The sequence below is a fragment of the Python bivittatus genome, unplaced genomic scaffold, assembly GCF_059951505.1.
Source record: "Python bivittatus isolate LINGU-HERP-01145 unplaced genomic scaffold, Pbiv_v1 ctg000220_np1212, whole genome shotgun sequence".
Classification (NCBI taxonomy): domain Eukaryota; kingdom Metazoa; phylum Chordata; class Lepidosauria; order Squamata; family Pythonidae; genus Python; species Python bivittatus.
In genome coordinates, this window is record NW_028277048.1 from 31,463,524 (window position 1) to 31,483,356 (window position 19,833).

General features: G+C 40.0%; 1 protein-coding gene across 1 annotated transcript in view; it reads right to left on the reverse strand.

Moving 5' to 3' along the window:
• Positions 1-19,833, reverse strand: part of PECAM1 (platelet and endothelial cell adhesion molecule 1) — a 56,982-nt gene that overhangs the window by 26,188 nt on the left and 10,961 nt on the right. The window contains exons 3-12 of the mRNA XM_007431345.3: positions 18,821-19,114; positions 17,535-17,843; positions 10,821-11,090; positions 7,843-8,091; positions 6,434-6,715; positions 4,556-4,837; positions 3,382-3,489; positions 1,925-1,952; positions 1,291-1,364; positions 99-158 (exon numbers count right to left, since the gene is read on the reverse strand). Of these exons, the coding sequence (XP_007431407.2) occupies positions 99-158; positions 1,291-1,364; positions 1,925-1,952; positions 3,382-3,489; positions 4,556-4,837; positions 6,434-6,715; positions 7,843-8,091; positions 10,821-11,090; positions 17,535-17,843; positions 18,821-19,114 (1,956 nt within the window). The remainder of the gene's footprint in view (positions 1-98; positions 159-1,290; positions 1,365-1,924; positions 1,953-3,381; positions 3,490-4,555; positions 4,838-6,433; positions 6,716-7,842; positions 8,092-10,820; positions 11,091-17,534; positions 17,844-18,820; positions 19,115-19,833) is intronic.

Genomic DNA, 19,833 nt, shown 5'->3' on the forward strand with positions numbered 1-19,833 from the left:
TGATTTTATCTCTTCTGTAAACTGCCCAGAGTCGCTTTTTAATGAGATGGGCGGTGACAAATTTGATATGTAAATAAATAAAAATAAATAAATATTACCTTTATTATCCTGTTTTGCACTGATGTGATTTTTTTCACCATCTTCATTATAACCTGAACCTAAATTGCAAAAATGAAGATAGAAAGACAAAAAGGAGCTTCAGGGGGAGAATGAATGTTTCCATCCACTTTAGGCTCTGATCATTCCTATTCCTTATTTCAGCTATAAATGAATGTATCCATCAATAGAAAAAAAATGGCCCACCACTGTCCCATGTTTTGATATCATATCTCTCATCTACTGCATATGAACAACATGTAACCGTGTTCTTGGTTATATTAACACTATTACACTGGGCCAAGACTGGCTAATGATCTTGGGCCTAGACTGGGTCATTGTCATTATCATCATCACCTCGGCAATGTTGGCATTATGTTGGTATTACAAAACAATATTGGCATTACAAAATAAAGGGTTCTTCTGCACAACTGCTAATTGCAGATTGGAGATGACCCACCAAATGAATTTAGAGGACAGACACAGACAATATTTTTAACTCACCTCTGACCCACCAAGAAGGGAGACTAAACTTAATCTGCTTCAGTTTTAAAGTGGCGATTTCCAGCTTTTTCCAGCACAAGCTGTACTATCTGGTCCATCTGAAATGCATCGTACCAAGGCCGGGGCAAGGGCCACCTGTGACTGCTGTGGGTATGTCTCTCTTCTGGTCCTTGGCCACTGATCTTTGGGCAGCAGGAGGGTCAAAGCTCTCCCATTGTGCCAAAATGCCGTCACTCTCGCTTCTCTGCCAACCCATGGCTAGCAGGAGAAGAAGGGAGAGAAGAAGGGGAAGCCAATTATTTGGTAAAGCCATGGGCAGCTTTACCACATGGGTGCTGGTTAAAGAGCTACTTCCAGTGTAGCAGAAAAACTGGAGGAGAGAGACAGTGGGGTAGAAGAGCAGCTTGGATGCCAGTTCTCTTGATTCTGTTTCTCTACCCCCCACTTTGCTTGCCTTGGATGATCACTCATGGGACAGGAAACCTGACCACAGAAGTCCCACAGGTCTTCTCCTACCAGTAGCTGGCAATAAAGGAGATGTTCTGGTGCAGACCGAATCCCTATTCTGCTTTGTTGCCAGGGCCGATTAAGATAGAAGTGCCAGTTTCCACATTGGATGATAGCATTTTATTGCTGCTGTGAGGAAGTGCCCAAATCTGTAACAGGCATTGAGAAAATAAATAACCTTACCATAATAGAATTCTCCTTCATTATTCTGTCCTGTTGTCAGCTTCTCACCCACTGAATTGGTTGCTCGTTTGGATCTAAAATGAAAGAAAACAAGGGAAATGAAGAGGCATTTGCATTACAAATTATACTCAAGATTTTCCAAAAAATCTCAGAAATATAATTGTATACCTCTCTGATGCCAGATCGGCAATCCTTCTGAACTGGAGAGCCTATCTGGGAATATTATGACCATGTCATAGGCTCTTCCACAAAATGGTTGACAAGCCCAATCACAAAACACTCATTTATCAAAAGGTAACTACTGAGGTTGCTTCCTGACACTTTTCTAGCCCTCTAAGGTATTCCTTACCTCTTCACCTTTCTTCTGGGCAGGAGTACCAATGCAATTAATTGGGAAACTCTCTGATTCTATTTTTCCTTCTTAACTTAATATTTTTAATTCAATATTCCTATGTCTCCCAATAGACCATTTGCATAATAGAAACTTTCCTAATGCTCTTAAAACATACTCTGCTTTAATTAGTTGTATCCATTTGTGCAGATAAACGAAACATTCATACAGAACAGCATTAGGAATCTATGGCTACATATAGATATACATATATCATCAATAACAATTTGAAATCCAACTTACACAGCCAGCTCCGTAGAAATGTTTTTAGCTTGACAAGGGGGGGAAAAAATAAATTACTATGTTGTAGTGCATAAACAGAAAGGCAGCTATATAAACAAATGAACATGGAGGCAAAGTTACTTCTCATACTGTTACTCCAATACTATATGAAGAACTCTAGATTCAGATGGATCTTAGTCTAAATGCATGTTAGTTTTCTCTAAACACTTAAGGAATACAGTAGTTTGTAATTGTAATTGTCAGAAATAACAGTAGAATTTGTACAGTATGGCTATGTAAAATGGCAAATGGAGCAATTATGAAAAATCTTGCAAGACAACATTTGTGAAAACAGGGTAGAGGGTCAAGTTATGAATCCAAAGGAATTCTTTAAAATTATAATTAATGAGAAAAAATCAGTTGTACAAACAGCAATGTACATATCCTTTCCACTGACAATTGAAAATCCCTTTAATCACATGGTTTTAAATAGGAGATTTCAACAGAACAGCACTATTCAAGATTTTCATGGCCTACCCAAGCAAATACTTTCAATTATTGTTTGCTACCAAATACAGATTTTTAATAAAATCAAGGGAATTTTCAGAACACTGTTTTGTATATCATCTTCAAATATACCATTCTTTTCCTTTTAAAAATATAAATCTGTAATTTGTATAAATGAAGTTTGTTTAAAATTACACAATTTGCCCAGATTTCTAAAATGACTGGGTTCACACAGTGCTAGTTCCCACAATATGCTATCTGTGGTTAACTTAATCATGGCTTATTTAATTAATTAATTCAATTTTCTTGGGTCACATGGAACGGAAAACTCACCATATGGGCTGGGTTTACACAATACATTGGATAAAAACGTGGTTGGCTAATTGTTTTCCTGGGTATTGTGTGAGAACATTGAGTATTCTAAGCCATGATGTTGAACACATCATATTGAATGATTTCACATATAACCTTAAATAACAATTTCAAAGTTTACCCAGAAGTTAATCGAAGACCAAGACAACTATATTTAGAGTTAGTGTGGCATTCAAACTCACGATTCATGGCTAGAAAATTGGGTGTATTCATAAGCTCAAATACTCCTCTCCATTTTATCTTGCAAATGAATTCTTCCTTCACTTCAGTTTTTGCCCATATTGCAGCACAATGTCTCCATAATTAATACTAAAATATTAGTGCAACTATAGTTAGGTGTGCATTTGCAAATTTTTAATTTCCAGCTAATCAGGCTGAGCAGAAGCACTATTGCAGGACAAATGAAGCACAAATTTAATTTGGAAAAAGAAAGAGAATTAATTGGGGTAGGTGGGGTTGGGCTGCATTTCATTCCTGATGTTAGAGATAATATGGGAAATGTAGCATTAATTCTAACAATCAGAAGATTCAGAAGAAGGTTTCTGTACTGTTCACTAATCAAATAAGAATTAGGGAAAGATTTTTTAAATATATTTTACCCTTTGCTTTCAAACGAAAATTCAACCAAATAATTGCAACTGCAGCAGCAAGAAAAATCAGGAGGATTGTGGCTACAATAAGGCCTTTCTTCCATGAAGCCATGACAACTAAAAATTAAGAGAAAAATAGGTCATGATTCAGGCATATTATACCATAAGGAACTGTTTTTACAGTGTCAACTCTTTACTATGTCTGGCTCACATATGGCACTAAGTTAGGATTTATTTTAAGTGCATAGCTAACCTTGTATACAAAGTTAAGCCATAAACTAGGGTAGAAAAAGTTTGGCCCACCAGCACCCCTTTCATGGTTTCCATAGCCCTCCCCTCCAAAACAAGGTGACCAAAAATGGTTCTACTGAGTCACAATCCACTCCAGCCATGTTAGAAAGAGGAAGATCACTGGGGTTTCCACTAGAGAAATATTAAAAATGCTATTTCCAATCAGCCCATTGCTTGCACCTGGAATTGTTATGGGAAGTAGCTAGACAGGCAGATCCTGCCATGCGATCTTTCTTAGTCTAACAGTTGGATAAAATATAGGGGCAAGGCCACAGAATAAAGACTATGATGCCCCAGTGTAATAGAATTCTCCCTGCACCTTTGCTTGATTTGAAAAAAACACGAAAGTCTTTCCACTGGCATGTTACACCCCTAGTGACTACAGGCATATAGGCATCAGCTTCTAACACCAAAGTGACAAAATATACATCAGGGTGCAAGTTCTACCCTTTTGCCTATATGGGGCAGTATTTGTGTTGCAACGGTGTGGTACAAGTGGTTTCATTACTCGTTCCCTGTCTATGATATTGAAGAGCTGTCATATGAAATCTGGGGTAATCCATGTTTCGTGTAAGATCCTATCTGAGCTTCAACATGGCAACTGCAATATTATATAAAGTCTAAGAGATTGTGCAAAGAAAACGTTTTCAGAAATACAGAAAAATTCTCCCTTATCTTCTTGTGCACAATACACATTTTTCTTGTTTCTTTTGTATTCTTATTCTAACCAAGTGGTTATCAAGGTTTTCTTAGCACTTCTTGGAAGTATTAGCTGAAATCCGACCTGATCTAGTACAACATCTACACCTTGTGTCATGATGTCACAATGCATGTTAGGAACAGAAGGCAATGTTGATAGACTTTGTCTTTTGTGTTCAACAGCAGGACATACCCTTGACCATGATCTTCTTGCTTTCCACAAAGGATTTTGCTTGGTTGTCAGCTCTGCAGAAGTAACTCCCTTCATCCTGGCTCGTGAAACTTTCAGTGGGCCAAATAGCTGTCAGTTTTTCCTTTTCTACTACCTGATATAAGGATTTGCCATCATTTTCTTTAAAAAAGTTGAACTCAACAGGGAAAGATCCTGATTCAACAGAGCAGAAAAATAAGAGGTCTTTACCATCTTCTATGTCCCCTCGTGGGGCTCTTTCAAGGCTTATGTTAGCAACTGGAGCTGTGGATGAAAGTACATGGAAAAGGTTCAGTGGCAGACTAAACTGGGGTACCAAAGCCCCCAATCCTTCCCAATTGTGTAAATCATGGGAATAGAGCCTAAATGTAAACAGTTGGAGTTGCTGTAGGTAAAGCTGAAGGTCAGTCATCTGTAACGGAATCCATTTCTAGACAGCGTGCAAAGGAAAGGAATTCCTGTCTATATTATATTATATTCTTTTCTTTTTTTTTAATTAGCAACATAAGAGTTCTAAGATGTCAAAGAAACCTTATGAAAACAACACAGACTGAATTGCTGAGCAACCTTGACTCAAGACTGTTAATCTGAAAAGGGGAGGATGAGACTAATGGCAATGATCAATATGGGCAGTCTCCATGGTTTGTGGTTCCCCTTCAGATGCGTCCCCATTATTTCATTATAGCATTGTTTCATTTTCTTACAAGCATTTGTATATTTTAACATTTCCCATGCATGCCCCGTCTTTAGTAAACATTCTACTAAGATACATAAAATATTCTGCTTGCTCTAATTCAATGCCATTTAAGTAGAACTTGCAAGTGCTCACTCCATTTCCCCGTCAAGCACAATTACTTTGATCTTCAAAACATCCATTTTCAGATTCATGCTTCTTATGGCATCATGCAAATCATTTAGGTACTTAGTAAACAACACATGTCATCACCTGCATACAAGGCGATGAAGTGTTCCAGGACAACCTGGGATGTGGATATTATGTCTTTCTGAAGAGTTGAGACCCAGAATTCCCAGACAGAATGGCTAATGGCTGAGAATTCTGGGAGTTATGGCCCCAACATATCTGGAAGAAGGAACCCTTTTTCAGAAGAGCCAACAGTTTGGGAAAAATAATTGCATTTTGATTCAATTCATTGTTACAAAGCAATTAATTTCTAGCACAGAATCACAAAAACAAAAAAAAAAGGAAAAAATCTCCCCTGCCATGAATATAAATACTCAATTTGGCTGAGTCCTTCATTTCATTTGCTCACTATTATTTCAAACTTACTGCTTTGCAACCTTTAATTTTATTACATTTCATAAAAGAAATAGAAAAAGCATAGTTACTGACTGATCATTAGCCAGTTACACACAGATGCACACAATCTAACCTATTACATTGCACTGTTGCATGGCTAAGAGAGTCAGGATGTGTGTGGCTGTCCTGAGTTCCTTGTAGAAATTTACTAGAGGAATGAACCAATAAATAGCCCATAGTTTAGGCATATTAACAGGGATGAGGAGGCACAATTAGGAGTGAGGTCCACCCAAACCTTTCTTATTTGTTGACAATTATGTAGCCGGGAACTGGTGTGTTTGTGTGCACGTGTGTTAAAATAACCCTTTGCAGCTTCTTCAACACTGGAGAAATGGCTATAGTGCATAGCAGTGTGGGAGAAGGCGGTATGTCCTCTAGATCAGATGGAAACTGGTGGCCTCCGAGCTCCCAATGGCCTATTATTACCACAGACCAGATTCCCCAACCAGGCACCCTTCAGATATATTCAAATCTGAGAATCTCCAGACAAACAGCATGACCAACAGCAATTCTCTTAAAAAAAAACCATACCAAATAGTTACCTATTATTGTGATATTTAGCCCTTTGCTTTGTTTTGAAAGAGAGTGGCCATTGTTAGCATGGCATCTGTATTGTCCAGGCTCATGCACATTAGTTGCTTTGACCGTAAAGTTTGCTGGTGTATTTTCCTTTGCCACCATCTTCCTGATACGTATATTCCCTTTGTAAAGGGTGTACGTGATAGGCAGAGTTCCAAACTTTGAATAGCATTGTAAAACAAAGAACTTGTCCAGTACTGCCACTTGGGAAACTGGTTGAGAAAGAGCAGGCAGAGAAACTGGAGCTGAAAAGAAAGACAGTATTGGGAGATAAGTGGCAGTTGAAGTAATAAAACAGCACTGTTTCATTACGTTGCGGTTCATTTCTAAAATGAGGAATGAACGTGCAGAAAGAGAATCACACAAAGGTGAGGGAAAATGTAGAAACATGTCAAGGCAGCATGTGACAGAAATGAACCATCACATGATACAGGTGATCTGATTCATTTTATTAAGCACGACTAATTGCTCTAATCCTTCCAGCCCTAGGCAGACCATTGTGTCTCCCTTATATATGTGCTATGCATCCAATCTCTCCTTCTGCCCGTATAGGAGAATGGAAGGTATCCACATGGAAATGAATTGGATTTCTTACTCCCTTGAATCTTTGCCTACCCCCCATCATTTCCTTTACTTTCAGTGAGAAAAAATGTGATTAAGATATACATGTACAGGTGTGTGTGTGTGTGTGTGTGTGTGTGTGTGTGTGACCAAGAGCATGTTTTTAATATCTGGGGATATCTATAACAATATACACAGAATAGCAAACTATCTTTGGGCTTTGAAGAGTTAAACCTATGTTGCTATGGTCAGAGAGCTTTCTGGTTTGGGCCTACCATTTCTGTTCAGTAGGCACTAACGTAGCTCAGCAGCTGCTCCCTGCCAAAGTTACTGTCCACTTCTTTCTCCTGGGCAGGTCCAAGGACTCTCCTTTTCACCTCTGATTTCCTTGATACTCAGAGTCAGCTATTCTTGCTAAAACTAGAAACACTTTCAGCAGAACCACCGAGTCACACGGATTCTCCTCCTGGTCAGCCCGCCTCCGATCATTCTCAACCTTTTATAGTCCCTTCAGATCCCAAACTAGGTAGGAGAATCTGTGTTGCTTTCTGTGGTTTCTGTTCTAACTAAGTATTCTTTCAGCTGAACTAGACATACCATAAAGTTGTAGAGAGGCTTTCATTCAGTAAATAATTATTTACTATTTATCAAATAAGATAAAAGCCTTCCTCACTCTCGGCTTTTCCAAATGCATTAATGCCAGTTAAGAATTCCAAGATTAGTCATCCCAACTCTCAGCATATCTAGAAAGCTCCAGGTTGGAGAAGGCTGAAATAAAAACAGATGGCTTCATATCTTTAAATCAACGTACCATACACTCGGAGAACTATTGGGTCACTCTCCTTGGAAATGTTGTTTATCTCTGCCCTACACACATAGCCTCCACTGTCAGATACACGGAATTTAGCCTTGTAAATGCTGGAGTTTACCAATATTTTGTTGTCCTTCATGAGTGAGAGATTGATTGGCATTGGACCATTAACTTGACACTGAATTTGTACAGTGCTGTTTTCATCCCAGTTGGTTTTATTAACTACTAAGATTGGTTTGGAAAATAGTTCTGCAAAAAAAAACCAAAACAAAACGGAGAGAACATAAATTACTGATGTGGGAGCCTGGAAGGTATTTGTTTATTTAGAAAATTTATATAGCTGCCCATCTTAAGGAAATAACCAATATAAAACAACAAAAATACAGTTACAAGTAAATATAATACAGTAAATACAAAAGTCAAGGCAATTCACAAACCCAGTCCCAGATGCATGTATATTGGCCTCTGCTAACAACCTGGCTCTAATGCTGGAGGGAAAACCAGGGTTTCATAGCCTTCTGAAAGGCCAACAGGGTCAGAATCATTCAGATCTTGGGGAGATGCTATTTCTTAGGTCAGGCACTGCCACAGAGAAGGTATATCTCCTGGGTCCTGCAAGATGGCACTGCTTCACTGAGGAGACCTGGAGCAGGTCCATCCTGTCAGATCTGATGGAATGGGCAGAAATGACTGGGGTTAGGCAGTTCTGCAAATAACCTGGCCCTGTGCCATACAGGGCTTTAAAATTATAGCCAGCACCTTGAATTATGCCCAGTGGTGTTGCATGGGCAAACTTAGGTGTACCCAATACTATGCATGCCACTGTAACCTGGACCAGTTGAAGGTTTCAAATGCTTTTCAAGGTGGCACAACGTAGAGTGCACTGCAGTAATCCACACGGAAGGTGACAAAGGCAGGAAAGAACATCAGCAGATCCAAGAAGAGGCAGAACTGGCACACAAGATGGATTTGTGCAAAGGTCCTCTTAGCCATGGCTACCACCTGTTCAGGAGGACCCCCAGATTGCACACCAACTCTGTCTGGGGGATTGCTAACCCTTCTAGAGTTATCAGTGGAACAGCTCCAGAACCTGGGGCCCCCAAACCCACTCAGTCTCGCTTGCATGAGTTGCAACCTGTTCATCCAGTAAAGTCACCTACCACCTCCAGGCATTGGATAAACACTAAGGTATGTCATCAAATGTTAGTTTTGCAGAGCATGGGCCACCCTTTCAGAACCAGAAAAATCATTAAAATAATTAGAGAGAGCATATGCTCAATAGATTAAAAATTTGTGAATGAAGGTTCCAAACACAGATTCTTTTCTTTCTGTCAACCAACAGGGAATGTTAGTCAGGAGTATTGGAAATACAGTGGGGAGGAGTTTGTAAGGTGATTGAAGAGGAGAGAAGGAGCAAGTGAAGGAGAAGGAGAAAGAGAAGGAGCATTGTACAATATCTGCAATGTACAAAGTCCCTTCCTCATCAGTGTAACATGGGATATCAAGTCTGACATATTATCCCAGGCCTGAACTGCATATCTATCTATTAGATGTGTGACCTGCCACAACCCCATGACTCTTGGCAGCTTACAAAATCAAACTGCATTTTTCTATTTTCAGTAGCCAAAACAGAAGCTCTATTGCCCAACAGAGAGTTGCCATTCCCAGGTTTGCAGAAATAATCATTTTTTAAAAATTTCTAAAGGATGGGGTATAGACAATCTATCAAAATGGCCTATTGAGTCCATAGGTTTCCTGTTGCCTGCTATTTACAAGGACACATTTATGTCAGTATTCTCTTTGCATCTCTCAGGTGACCATGCAACCCCCAGGCAAAGCCCCAAATCTTTGACATGGTAAAGATAGCAGGCCTCTCTATTATTGGGTTAAGTTCAGGATTTCACAGATTTGTTTTTAGGAATCTGGAAATACAAATTATATTATATTATATTAATATATAATGCCTATATAACTGATGATAACTCGCACTTTTACGAAGTATGCAAAATTATTGTTTAAATTTCATGCATGGGTGATAGTGGCACAAACTCCACCCTACTCAACACATTTATGTTTCAGCATTATTTCTGTGCCTAATTTTTGCTGACACTGTCAGGAAAGTCTAGACGATCCACTTTTACTCTAAGAAGGCTAAAGGCACTCCTTCGTTCACCTGCTCACTGCCAAATGACTGGAAGATGGCTTTCGTTTCTTCCAGGAAATTTAGTTCAATATTTATGCACTATTCTAAAAAGGCACTCAAGGGACAATGGAAATAAGAGAAATAATACAAATAATAGCACATTCCTGAAAAAGACATGAATTTATAACTTAAAATACATTAGACTACAAAAATTGTATTACAGTCCTCATTGACATTAAAGAGGTATGTAATGCTACCATCCTAGAAGGCCCTGTGTTCAGTTAAAGCAAGTCTAATGTATGCACTACATCAGAGTAATTCACTTTGCCCACAAACTCCATGAGAGGGCTCAAAAGCATCCTTAACGCTATTTCTGGTTTTGAAAAGTGCTCCTGGAAAATGCTATTGTCTACTGTGCCCTTCACAAAACTCAGGTTTCAGAGGTGGACTAAGGGTGGCCTGAAGGACTGCTCTGCCTTATTCTTGGGCAAGGCTACATGGCCTTCATACTCCTGCAGCTTGCCTAAAGGTCAAACAACGCCTATAGAACTGTGGTATACTAACCCCCTATCCTGCTATACTTGAAATTTGAGGAAAGGAAAGCCATGTGTGTTTAGACGCTCCCTTGCTTTCTACCGGGTTCCCCTGAAACAGTTTCACAAAGTGTGTTGAAACAGTTTCACAAAGTGTGGCATCATGAAGCCACTCTGGCCAGAACTCACCTACCCGATAACTTTGTATCTTGAAAAAGTAAATATTCCACTCCATAGTTAGTGAAAAGAATAGACTAAGGTCTGCCTGTGAGTTAGTAAAACAAGATGGAGAAATCTCTTACCAGCCACCACAAGTTCTTTTTTGTCAATTTTAGATACGCTCCCATGCTCCACTTTGCAAATATAATTGCCGTTGTCCTCCATCTTGACTATTTTGCAATATGTTAGGGTCTCTCTGCCCTTTGTGCTATTCAGAATTGTTCTATTTTTCTGCAAAATAATTTCAGTTTGATCCTGGTGACGTAGGACAGTTGAACACGTTATGCAGACTTTATCCCCTTCGGTGATATTCTGTGGGGGACTGATGGTTATTCTGGGAGCAGAAAATGGTTCTGCCAAAAAAGAAGCAAATCTATCATAATTTTTTAAAACAACAACAACAACAACCACAGTATATGGAAAGATTCCAGAGAGGTGGCTTTCTTACTCCACTGAAGCAAAAAACTGAGTCTGAGCCTTGTGGCATCTTAAAGATGAACTAAGAATGTACAGTAAGATGTCACTGACATCTACGGCCCACTTCTTTAAATATATGTAGTATTATCTGAGGGGAAGAGAAGGGAGGGGAGGATAAAAGTAAAGATTAGAGTAAACTAACATAGAAGGTAAAAATAATCATAATTTATAGATAGCAGGGCTGTACTACTAATTATTTCTTGGGATTGTTGACAACCCGGGAAAGGATGCATTTGGTTTAAGGACTTGTTGACAAGTGGCATCCATATGTGTGTGTGTGTGTCAAAATAGGTGAGATGGTGGTTGCAGCTGCGTAATCAAAGCCCCACTCCTTTATACCTGCACGCAATGTTGACATATATCCAAAAGAAACAAGGCTGGACTCACACAACCACTATCTTACCTGTTTTGACACACACACACACACACACACACACACACACACACAGATGCTGCTGGGTCCAAGCATGCTCTAAAGCACCTTTTAACTTTAAATCCAGAGCACTGCACAGCCCCAAGCAATAATGGCCATTCATAATGTACTTCTGGGCCCCTGTTGGCTGATACACACATTCTCACATTGGTGAGATTATTAATGCACATATATAGTGTTCTAAGAAATATTTATGTCTGTTCAGTCCAGAAGAAATTGTATTAAAAACTCTTAGTAAAATTCCATCTCTGATGCTTCATGATGGCAACCAGACTTCAGCAAAGTCATTACAAATTCTGATGAAATATCTGAGTTGGGTTCCCCTAATTACAGCATTTCCACTACTCCTAGATCAGCTCTGCACCTATATGAATACATGCTGTTGTGTGTATAAGGCAGCAGAGCCAATTAATTTCTCACTTGGTTGGGGTGCAAAGGAAATGACTGTGGAGACAATTCTGCAGCAGGAACACTGGAGCTTTGGGGTGGACACAGACCTACTGGGCATCCTTGCCTTGTTGTGCTTGGTGGCCCCTGGAGATACCACACTACCCCTTTGTTGCTCTCTTACAGCAGAAGAGCGGCATGATAGCTTCCTGGAACAGCAGTCACTCTCCTGCTTTAGAAATCACTAGGTCAGTGTTGTCCAAACTTGGCCACTTTAAGATGAGTGGACTTCAACTCCCAGAATTCCCCAGCCAGCCATGCTGGCTGGGGAATTCTGGGAGTTGAAGTCCACTCATCTTAAAGTGGCCAAGTTTGGACAACACTGCACTAGGTAAACAGGGAGAATGTGAAACAGTGGGGAGGGGGTTCTTTGCTGCCTCACTGGTCAATTTGAAGGCAACTCGTGAACTCATTAGCTGCTTTCGATGTCTCATATCAATGATAGGAAGAGCAATTGTGGGATGGTTGAAAACAGTTGTTGGAATGAAAACAGTGGTAGTATGCAATGTCCTCTATTTCCCCTGGGTTAAAATGGTGACATTGTTTCTTATCATAGCACATGTGTTAATCAGCTGATCAATGCGAAAATATCAACTGCTGAAGGAAACAAAGATGCGTATGTGGTATTACTCTCTCGAGGCAAAGCAACAGATATCTGACGAAGCTGTACAAATAAAATGGTAACTCTTTAAGATGTCACAAGACTATTTGTTATTTTAAGTTTTGTAATGAACTTTGTAAGAATTACTTTAGATACTTTGACATTTAGTTCTGTTCAAAACCCTACTATGAACAGAGAAGGAATTTGTTAAAATCTTTATTTGATTTAAAAATGTATGACTGGGAGCATCAGGGATGATCCAGAGCCAGTGATTTTTCTTTAGGCAAATTATCTTCATGTAACTGCCAATTTTTATGTGTGCGTGTGTGCGTGTGTGTCCTTCCAAAGCAGCTTACAAGCAGTATAAACAATTGTAAGAAAAAAAATACAAATGAAACAATCCACAACAATGGATGTGCAGTCAGCGCCTGAAGCTGGAACGTCCCTGCCACCCCCTCCATTACAGAGCACAGCAGCTGATATGAGGCATAAGATCATGGATAAACAAGCTGCAGTTAACCCTCAAGACTGATTACCAAGGCTCAGAGGAGATGTACCATCAGATAGTATGCTAGAAGATGCCAACAGGGCCCTCACAACAATCCCTACTACCACAGTAACTGAAGCCAATGAACTGGTATATGCTACAGCCGCTGTAATCCTGGAGATGCTTGGCTACACAATCAAGAAGAACAGCAGTACATACCCCCCCCCTCCCGCTCCCTGGAAAATGAGGTTGGACTAAGATCAAGGCAACTCGGGGAGAACTCAGTCAACTGGTGGAACTACAGAAGGGTGTGGAGATTAAGGATAAGACTCGGCTACTGAAAAAATACATGGATCTGACTCCATCTGAAGCCCTAGAGACTGCTAAACAAAGGCTCACAGCACTGACTGCCAGGCTGAGGAGATACACTAGAGAAGCAGAAGCCAAGGATAAATGCCCTGTTCTCCAAAGAACCATCCAAGGTGTACTCCCAGCTGCAGTGCAACAACACAGTAACAGCAGAGCCACCAACAGCGGAAACTGAATAGTACTGGAAGAACATAAAGGAGAAAGAGAAGACACAGTGCAAAGTGTCTGCAGGACCTGAAAGCAGACCACAGCAATCTCCTAGAAAAGAAACCAGTCACTATCACAGTAGCAAACATCCAACAGTGGGTCAAGAACATGAAGAGCTGGACAGCACCTTGCCTGGCCATGATCCACACCTACTGGCTAAGAAACTAACAGCAGTGCATGAACGCCTAGCAGCACAGATGAACCAGCTGCTAGCAGCAGGCTCCCACCCAGCACAAGGAAGGACAATGCTGATCAAGAAAGGCCCCCACAAGGGAACAGCACTGGCCAACTACTGGCCAATAACCTGCCTCCCCACAACATGGAAAGTCCTATCAGGCATCATGGCTGCCAAGCTACAGGACCATATAGGCCAGTAGATGAGCACAGCTCAGAAGGGCATTGGGAACACCAGAGGCTCAAAATGCCAGTTGCTCATAGGTAGAGCAGTCACCTAAGACTCAAAGTCTAGACAGACCAATCTGTGCACAGACTGGATTGACTACAAAAAAGCCTACGACTCAATGCCACACACATGGATCTGTGAATGCCTGGCGCTATACAAAGTCAACAGGACATTAAGGACCTTCCTCAGGAACTCAGTGGGACTGTGGAAGACAACACTAGAAGTCAACTCAAGACAGCTCACACAACTGAGTCATATACCAAGGGGATGGACTGCCCCACTGCTGTTTTGCATAGGTTTGAACCCCCTCAGCCAGATAATCACAAGGACTGGATACAGATACAAATTCAAGAGTGGAACTACCATCAGCCACCTCCTCTACATGGATGACATCAAGCCAAGACTGAACGAGACATTGATTCACTGATCCACCTGACACAGATCTACAGTGAGGACATTGGGTTGTCATTTGGACTGGAGAAGTGTGGCTGGATGGTAGTAAAGAGAGAGAATGTAGTTAAGACTGATGGGGTGGAACTACCAGTGGGCCATATAGCAGACATACAGACCAGCTACAAGTACCTTGGTATCCCACAGTCACATGGGAACCACGATGAGGAGGCAAGGAAGACAGCAACATCCAAGTACCACCAAAGGATGACAGGTCCTGAAGAGCCAGCACAATGGGAAGTACAAGATCCATGCCATCAACATGTATGCCCTGCCAGTCATCAGATACCCTGCCAGTATAGTGAGCTAGCCAAAGGAGGATATGGAGGCTGCTGATGTGAAGACCTGGAAGCTCCTCACAATGTACAGAGGTTTCCACCCCAAACCAACACCCAGAGATGGTACACCAGCCAGAAAGAGGGTGTGCAGGGTCTGGAGAGTATCAAAGCCACTGTCCTGGATGAAACCCAGAGCATCCAGGAGCACATCAGTAAGATGGCACCCAAAGATGAGCTGCTGACAGAATGGCTGAGGCAGCAGCAGACACGGGAGGAAGTTCGAGTGGAGGAAGTGCCATGGCAAGACAAACCCCTGCATGGGATGTATCATCGACAGATAGCTGAGGTGGCTGACACTGGGAAATCCTACCAGTGGCTGGAAAGGGCTGGACTAAAAGACAGCACTGAGGCACTGATCATAGCAGCACAAGAACAGGCACTAAGCATCAGATCCATAGAAGCAGAGGTCTACCACACTAGACAGGACCCAAGGTGCAGACTGTGCAGAAAGGCCTCAGGGACAGTCCAAAACATAGTGGCAAAGTGTAAGATGCAGGCAGAAACAGCATACATTGAACAGCACAACCAAGTAGCTGGCATTGTGTACAGGAACATCTGCACAATATATGGGCTAGACCCTCCAGATCCAGACAGACAGGCAGGTATTGGCCAATCAACCAGTGGTAGTAGACAAGGACCAGAAGACAGCAGTGGTGATAAATGTAGCAATGCCAAGTGACAGCAACATCAGGAAGAAGCAGTATGAGTAGCTGGAGAAGTACCCGGGCCTGAAGGAAGAACTAGAGAGGATGTGGAAAGTAAAGGCCAATGTGGTCCCAGTAGTGGTAGGAGCACTCAGGGCTGTGACTCCTAAGCTGGGAGAGTGGCTCCAACAGATCCCAGGAACAACATCAGAATTCTTGTCCAGAAGAGTGCAGTGCTAGGAACAGCTAAGATACTGTTTCAGAACCCTCAAACTCCCAGGCCTTTGGTAGAGGACCTGAAATTGAGGAAGACACATACCACCCATAGGGGTGAGAGAGGATTTTTTTTTTCTCTCTCTCTCCCCCTCTGACACACAAACACACACACACAGAGCTATTGGGATATCAGGCAATTGGTCTATCTTTTATCTATATCGATCTCTATTATCTATCTATCTATCTATCTATCTATCTATCTATCTATCTATCTATCTATCTATCTATCTATCATCTTCATCTGCTGCCTTTCAGGATACAAATCCTTCCAAAGCACCTTACAAGTAATATAAACAATTGTAAGAAAAAATACAAATAAAACAAGAAAAGTTCTAGGAACTTTCCTGGATGTGATAATTATATGCATCCTGTATTTCTCCAAATATGAAAAGAAAACATTAGTTGTGTAACCAGTACAGCTTTGCATAATGCAGAAAATACTAAATTTTACAAGCAATAGACAACAGGAAAAAAAATACATTTGAGACCCACACCCATATGTACCATGTTCTTAATTCATGTTGTAGGCCTTTACCTGACTGTATGCACAAAATCCTGCTGAGAGAAACCAGCAAAGGCTTCAAGCCATCATTTTCCTTGAAAGACCTGAAGCCCAGGAGAAGGAGACCACCCACAGCTTAAAAAAATAGTTCTACTGTTGTTTCAGAGTGAGAAATAAATGAATTCAACTTCAAACAGCTGATGTTATGGAATCACAGAGGGCTAGAACTTCTTCTGAACTGGTGCAGAATCCTTATATAGAAATGCCTGAGTAAATTATCTCCCTTCTTGGGTAACTCTTTCTTCTACTTAATTTGGATTTCCACCATATTCATATCTCACATGTTATATTATTATGTCAGACCTAAGAATATGCAGGTAGTCCTCCTTCAGCGACTGCCTCATTTAGCAATCATTCACAGTTACGATGGTGATGAAAAAGTAACTTTAAGACCAACCCTCACATTTATGACCTTTGCAGGTCTGTAAAACAAAGGAAAGCTGAAGTGAGATCATAAGCAGTTTCACTTAGCAACCACTTCGCGTAACGACCAAGTTGCAGGTCCCAATTGTGATCGCTAAATGAGGACTACCTGTACATAGATCTGGCACAGCTGTGTCTCACCTAGTCCTTCAACTTTTCTCCCTAACTTCAATTTCTGCAATTTAGTCCATTCAACCAAGGGTCAGCTATAATACCTGGAACATCTCTGTCAGAGAATGTAAAAACTGCCTTGTTGGTTCAAAGATCCATCCAGCATAACAGATATTTATCAACAGCATGTAGAAAATTGGAATCATTCATAGATTTTCTCTTTTAGGAATATTTCATTGATTTTAGGAATATTTCATTGATTTGACTTTTAGGAATATTTCATTGATTTAACTTTTGAGTTGGCTACTAAAGCCAAGTTGACCAAGATGTATGAGATGTAGAAAGAACCATTACTAAATAACTGCTTAATGAGTCAAGAAATGAGGAGAAGAATATGTTTAGGCTCTTTGGGCTCACAGTGAGAATGTGTGTATCTGGGAAAATGGGAATTTACAACTTGGTTTGCAACTCAGCATTTTTTTAAGACAAAAATGTTGTGGATATAACAAATAAATTAAAAAGCATAATTTTAATGATTACTTTTAAAAGTAAAAGCCTAATTAACTTACCAGTAACGGTGACAATTATTCGGTTACTATGCTCTGAGGTCCATAAAGTTCCTGTTACTGAATTCATTTGGACAGAACATTCAAAATACAAAATACTGTCTCCAGCATCAATAGGGAATTCTAACTCAACAAAATTTTCATGTTTTGATTCCCTTTTCCTCTCATATTCAGCTGCATTTGCAGACTGTGGAGTTTTATAAAATGTGAAATAAAAAGGTGGCTTTTCTTCTGGTACTTCACAGTGTAAACGTACGTTTTCACCTTCCATCACTGTTGTTTTCTTGGCAGTCAATATTGGCTTCATTATTCCTTCAAAAAAAGAGAAGCAATCATGAATCAGAATATACTTTTACAAGTGACAAACTAAAAGTCACTTTAAACAGCTTGATCTTGGGACTTTTCATAAGTTTTTACTTTCTGAAAAAGGGAGGCCTAGGATCTTGGATGCGTTCTTTTCATTGCAAAAAAGAGCACCTTCTACAGCACCTTCTAAAGGGACAAATAGCAGCTGAGGAAGAGAGATATTTTTGACAAAGCGAAAAAACAATGCCAAAAGTCTTTTTTTTAAGAAATGGATCATCTAAACCAGTGTTTCTCAACCTTGGCAGCTTTAAGAACTATGGACTTCAACTCCCAGAATTCCCCAGCCAGCAAGGCTGGCTGGGGAATTCTGGGAGTTGAAGTCCATACATCTTAAAGTTGCCAAGGTTGAGAAGCACTGAACAAAGCCATCTTGTATGTCATGGCTTCTTCATGGATTAGAGCCAAATGCTATGGAACTGTTGCAAAGCCTCTCCTTGTGGAGTAGAGTTGGGAAAGGCAGTTTTGTTGTTTTGGACATTTGTAACACTAAATGGCAGAATAAAAGGATTCTCAACAAACAAGTGGATTGAAAGCAAAATAGAAAACAGGGAATCTGGTGTCCAGACAGATAGAATTTTACACAAGAGAAACTGCATCCACAGAGAAACTCCAAGAAAATGTGACTATGAAAAGCACAGGCAGAAGAGAAGTGATAAGACTAGGTACTTTCCAGGAGAAATACGTTAAATAAAGAAAGAAAATGAAAAATAACACAACAAAAGATTTTCTGGAGCTAAACAAAAAGAAAGAAAAGAGAAAAAGAAAATAAACACTAAGAGAAAGAAAAAATAAAGGGGGAAAAATCAGAAAAAAAGCATTGTGATAAAAATACAAGGAAAATTTGTGGTTAATCTTTCCTATCTATAAAGAACAATTCAATATTAATATCCTGATATGTTCATTCAAAGTATAGAGATGCTTACCTTTAACTACAATGGTCAGAGGATTACTGGATTTTTTTTTCTCCTCAACACTTAATTCACATTCATATTCTCCTGAAGAAGAAAATCTAGCCTGTGAGATTGTATACCGTGCGCTGTCTTGCTCAGTTGTGTTAGTGAACAGAAGTTCACCATTCTTGAAAAATGAAAATGTATAATTCAGTTGGAAATGTTCATTCTTGCTAATGTCCACAGAACAGTTGAGGATGAGTGAATCTCCATTGTGCACTTCTGTATGTGGAAAAGCCTGGAGTGAAACTTTATTGATAGTGAACACTGGAAAAGAAGAGAAATGTTCATGATATTAGTTCCAGGAATAATCCACAAGCTGTTTTTTCCAAAAACTATTACATAGCATCCATACATCCAATACATTTTAATACGATGTTAGCTAGTTAAAGAAATCTGATTGGGTTAATAGAATATACTTGATTTGATTAATCAAAGAATTATACGATTGCATGCTTTAATTTGCATCTGAAATAAAATAATTGTATTAAAAAGGTGTCCTTTTCTGTTTTCACATGACAGATGTACATTTTGCATAAGAGCCATCTTAATGAATTCAGTCCTTTGAGAGAGGAAATGGAAGAGATGAGGAATGTCTCTGCTAAGACATATAAAATTCATTATAAGTCAGTTGATTGGATCACTGTTTTAATTGACCAAAATGTATTCTGTCTACTGAGCTAGCCTTCTCCAACTTGATACTTTCCTAAGCTGGGTAAAGATGATGAACTTGTAGTCCAAAACGTGTTAGATTGTGGAAGGCTATACTATGTCTTTGTGTAGTTGTATAACAGATTAGCCATCTTTCACTTGATGGTTCTAAATATCCAGCCTTACCTCTCACAGAAGGATTGTTTCAGCTCATGGAACAACTCCCTTGAGAGCATAACTGAGGGATTAATAAAAGAGAAAACCTGAGTAATCTAAGGGGGCTGTCCCTTACAATGAGGAGTGATAGTGAACCACCACCTGTAACAACTGTAAAG